The sequence below is a fragment of the Perognathus longimembris genome, chromosome 6 (genome assembly GCF_023159225.1).
Source record: "Perognathus longimembris pacificus isolate PPM17 chromosome 6, ASM2315922v1, whole genome shotgun sequence".
Taxonomy (NCBI): Eukaryota; Metazoa; Chordata; class Mammalia; order Rodentia; family Heteromyidae; genus Perognathus; species Perognathus longimembris.
Genome location: NC_063166.1, coordinates 47,238,135 through 47,243,281, shown reverse-complemented (window position 1 = coordinate 47,243,281; position 5,147 = coordinate 47,238,135). Strand labels below are relative to the sequence as shown.

General features: G+C 42.0%; 1 protein-coding gene across 1 annotated transcript in view; it reads left to right on the top strand.

The window, feature by feature from the left end:
• The window catches only part of Trank1 (tetratricopeptide repeat and ankyrin repeat containing 1), a 76,798-nt gene that overhangs the window by 53,410 nt on the left and 18,241 nt on the right, over positions 1-5,147 (top strand). The window contains exon 13 of the mRNA XM_048348658.1: positions 1,988-2,131. Within this exon, the coding sequence (XP_048204615.1) occupies positions 1,988-2,131 (144 nt within the window). The remainder of the gene's footprint in view (positions 1-1,987; positions 2,132-5,147) is intronic.

Sequence of the window (5,147 nt, the reverse complement as noted above, 5' to 3'; positions counted from 1 at the left end):
TTGATGGGAATACAAACTTGTTCAACCACTCTGGAAAGAAGTATAGAGGTTCCTTAAAAGACTAAACATAGAGCATTTCCACTTCTGGGCATTTGTCCAATGGACCACAAACCAAGCCAAACTAAAGCCACCAGCACAACCATGTTTATTGCAGTGTTGTTTACCATAGCTAGGATATGGACTCAAACACTGCCTGTTTTGTATAGCCTGTGTTCTAAGAATGGATTTTATAGTTTAGAATGGTTGGGAAAGTACTCACATGAAAATTATGTGGAAGTTAATTTAGTGTCTACATTTTATTAAAGTACTGTGCATTAATTAATTAATTTTTTTTGTCTGTTGTGGGGCTTGAACTCTGGGCCTGGGTGCTGTCCCTGAGCTCTTCAGCTCAAGGCTAGCACTCTACCTCTTTGAGACACTTCCAATTTTCTAGTGGTTAATTGGAGATAAGTCTCATGGACTTTCCTGCCTGGGCTGGCTTTGAGCCTCAATCCTGATATCTCAGCCTCCTGAGTAGCTAGGTTATGTGCACCAACGCCCAGCTTTGTATATTTATTCAGTTACATGTTGGCTGTGGTTGCCTTAGCACAGTGACTGAGTTGACTTTTTTTCCCCCAGTCCTGGGGCTTGAACTCAGGGCCTGGGCACTGTCCCTAGGCTAGTATTCTACCACTTGAGACAGAGTACCACTTCCAGCTTTTTCTGCTTATGTAGTACTGAGGAATCAAACCAATGCTAGGTAAGCAAAACACTCTACCAATAGGCTACATTCCCAGCCCTTGAATAGTTTTAAGAGACCACATGACATACAAATCCAAAAGTATTTATTATTTAGGCCTTTAGAAAAAAGTTGCCAACTCTTGGTTTACAAATTTGGGGGTTTGGGTAAAGGAAAACCATGAGTCAAATGTGAAACATTGGGCTGGGAATATAGCCTAGTGGCAAGAGTGCTTGACTCGTATACATGAAGCCCTGGGTTCGATTCCCCAGCACCACATATATAGAGAATGGCCAGCAGTGGCGCTGTGGCTCAAGTGGCAGAGTGCTAGACTTGAGCAAAAAGAAGCCAGGGACAGTGCTCAGGCCCTGAGTCCACACCCCAGGACTGGCAAAAAAAAAACACACACACACAAAAAAAGTGAAACATTGTCCTAAATACTTGATATTATCTCTTTATTTTCCCCACAAACTTGAGTGAGTCTATTCACACTTACAAAGCAGGAGAATGAATAATGTGTCATATAATTAATAAGTGGAAAAGCAGAGTTAAGAATTTGTCTTATCTGTTCTAAGTCATCTTTGCGCAGTGCACTCCATAGCAGCTGAATATTCTTTCATCTTTAGTTTAATAATTTAGATAGATAATTTTATCACATGTGTCCTAATTGTGGACCCTAAGTTACATTTCTTCACCACATTGTGAAAAAGTCTGAAGATTCTTCTGTCCACATGCTTGTTGAAATTCTTTCTTCTTGTTGTATTTTTTTTTTTTTTTTTTGGCCAGTCCTGGGCCTTGGACTCAGGGCCTGAGAACTGTCCCTGGCTTCTTCCCGCTCAAGGCTAGCACTCTGCCACTTGAGCCACAGCGCCGCTTCTGGCCGTTTTCTGTATATGTGGTGCTGGGGAATCGAACCTAGGGCCTCGTGTATATGAGGCAGGCACTCTTGCCACTAGGCTGTATCCCCAGCCCTGAAATTCTTTCTTAAGTGGGTTTTTTCCCCCCTCAGAGTGGGCACCTGTACCTGGCTTCTCTACTGTCTTGGCCAAGTTCTGGTGAATTTTTACAATAGTTTTCTTGATCTCTGCCTGTGCAACCTTTGCCATCTATCATCCATTCTGAAGCCACAGAATTGTTCCCTCCTCACACCTGGGGCTGAAGGATTACTCTTCTCCCCCCACGTCCCATGGGGATCAATTCTCATGAAGCTTGGTAAAGACTGTTCAAAGCATGTTCGTTGGTTTTTAAGTTTGCTATTGTTGTTTTCAGGCTTACAAAGAATGGAAGATCATTTCCTCATTTATACCACCATCTGACTCCAGAGAGGGAAACTGGCCATTGGCTGAAGAGCCCTTGGAGAAACCCAGCTCTTCTCAGGCTCGGTCCCTCATGGTGAATCCAGAAATATACAAGGTGAATTTCTGCCATATGTCCATATACACATTGACACAGCATCAGTACATAAGGCTTGGAAGGGAAGATGAGACAAAAAATGCAACCTTGAACTTGCTTCATTGTTTTTTACATCAACAATGGGGTAGGGAAAGGCAGATATGTCAGTGTCAGTAAACTTCTTTTCTCTTAGCAGAAAGTTGGTCTCGAAACAGTAGTCTGAAAGTGGAAAAAGACAGTATTTTTCACCTCTGACACTCACTGTATTGAGAACTCACTTTTTAAATTCTCCCCCATAAATTATTCTTTAACTTTCTGTCAAATTTTTTAAAATGGGTTTCATTACAACCTTTTCATACCTGTATACAATGTATTTGCATCATATTCTTCCTTCCTTATCCTCTCTTTTCCCCTTCCTAACTACCATTTCTTCTAGCACCTGTTAATTTCAGTTATCTTTGATGTCATTGTTTTTTTTTTATGTCAGTACTGAGGTTTGACTTTAGTGTCTTGCAATTGCTTGGCTTACTTGCTCACCTGTTGAGTTATCACTTGAGTCATACCACCTGCCCTGCTTTTTTCTGTTTTTTTTTGACCAGTCCTGGGCCTTGGACTCAGGGCCTGAGCACTGTCCCTGGCTTCTTCCTGCTCAAGGCTAGCACTCTGCCACTTGAGCCACAGCGCCGCTTCTGGCCGTTTTCTGTATATGTGGTGCTGGGGAATCGAACCTAGGGCCTCGTGTATTCGAGGCAGGCACTCTTGCCACTAGGCTATATCCCCAGCCCTTTTCTGGTTATTTTGGAGAAGGAGTCTCATGGATTTTTCTGCCAAGGCTGGCTTTGAACTGTAATTCTTTAGATCTTAGCTTCTATGGATCATAGACATGAGGGATTAGCACTCAGCTTGATCATTTTTACTTTATTTTTTATTGTTATTGTAGAGTTGATATGCAGAGGGACTACAGTTACATGAATCAGGTATGAGTGATGAGTACAATTCTTTTTGAACCATGTCTCCCCTTCTCTCACTCTCTCATGGTTTTTCTTTCCCATCATCACTCACAAGATCCAGTTCATTTTCCATATACTGTCTAGTGATTGTCACTGTTGTATTTGTTCATCCTTGTTCCACCTTTTATGTGCCCTTCTCTACCCTCCCAAATACAAACAAACTAACAAGACAAAAGGAGAAGAAAACAAAAACAGCAACAATGGCAACTAAAAAATGTCTCTTGTTTCCATTTCTTGGAGTTAATTTCATAGAATATTACTTTATATGATCATCTGTACATAGCTATTGAGCCTTTGTCCACTACTTCTAGGTATGTCCTCCTTTGGTCTCAGTATGTGAATGACTAGAGTCCTATATCACTTTAAAAAGTAGACTTTTGAAACATTTTTTTTGGTAGTTCAGCTATTTTAGTACCTTTGGATTCAGTTTTTGAGGAGTTAGGGGCTTATTGCCTTGCCTTACTGTACTTTTTGTTTCTATATTGTGCTTTGCATATCTGTTGGGATAAATAGCCCTTCCAATTTTATTCAATTGACTTTTTAGTGAGCAGTCTTTTCTTGAAGCTCCAGTCTCCACTACCACTTAGAAAGGAGGAGACAAAGTGCCATAATAACTACTAATGTGTCAGGATGGAGCCATATGCAGGCCGAGGGTCAGGGCAAAAGCATTAGTTATCAGTGTTAGGGCCATATTCATTTTAGAAGCTTCACTTTAGAGTATAGGATCACAGAGAACCCTGAGGTCACATGTGTGTGCGTAGACATATGTCTGCCAGTATTAGAGCCTTCACATCATACCCAGCAGAATACTATTCCATTAGAAGAAAGAAACTGAAGAAATAGCATTATCTTTTGAACTTGGATCTCAGCAGGGAGATCTATCTTAAGACTAAGCAGTCCTTTGTCACAACCTTGGGCTCGAGTCTCTCAGTCTCCATAGTAATGTATGAGCTAGGAGATTGCTTCTTGCCAAAGAGATTGGAGGCATTCAATCCCCTCTCCCTTTATAGTTCAGGCTCCTTTCCACTGAGGCTTCTCAGTAGGTCAGAATGCAACTTTTCTGTACCCTGTGATTGCGTTTGTGGTCTGTGGGTAGGTCTGTGGGTATCAGAGATGGGAAGTTGTTCCTATGTTCTCTGGCCTGCAAATCTGTCTTGTTTTCTGGTCCCCAGAATAGCTTAGTCTCAAATAATAGGTCTTCTCAAGGTGGTGCCTGGCTATAGTTCTCTAAGGGGAGCAAGAAAGTGAATTTCTTCCCTAGTGCTGGCCTGTCATACAGAGTCACGGTTGCACTAAACCCCACATGGGATTTATTTGTTTGTTTGTTTGTTTGTTTGTTTATTGCCAGTCCTGGGGCTTGAGCTCAGGGCCTGAGCACTGTCCCTGGCTTATTTTGCTCAAGGCTAGCACTCTACCACTTGAGCCACAGTGCTAATTCTGGCTTTTACTATATATGTGGTGCTGGAGAATCAAACTCAGGGCTTCATGTATGCAAGGCAAGCACTCTACCACTATGCCATATTCCCAGTCCCACCACACGGGATTTATGGCGTACAAGGATAGTTGGCTTGTTCTGCAGATAGAACTACGAGTCTGTTATGAGAGACCACTTGGCTTATCTTGTTTTTGTGGCTTTGGCTTCTCCTCCTTCCAGAGTTGGCTGTGTCCTAGTTTACTCCATGTGCCTTTTCTGTTTCTATTAGTTTTGCATCGTTCCCGTTGCCTCTTTGAGATTCCTAATGCTCTTCCCTCTCTTTTTTTCTTTTTGTTTTTTATAATTATTTTTATTTGAAAATGCTGAAAACAGGGGTTACATAAGTCAGAAAAAGATTTTCTTTTTCTTTTCTTTTTTGTACCAGTCCTGGGGCTTTTGAAGACAGGGCCTGGGCACTGTCCCTGAGCTGCTTCTTTCCCCCTGAAGGCTATCACTCTACCATTTGAGCCACAGCTCCACTTTTGGCTTTTTGGTGGTTAGCAGAGCTGAGCATGTCACGGACTTTCCCTCCCAGGCTGGCTTCCAACTGTGA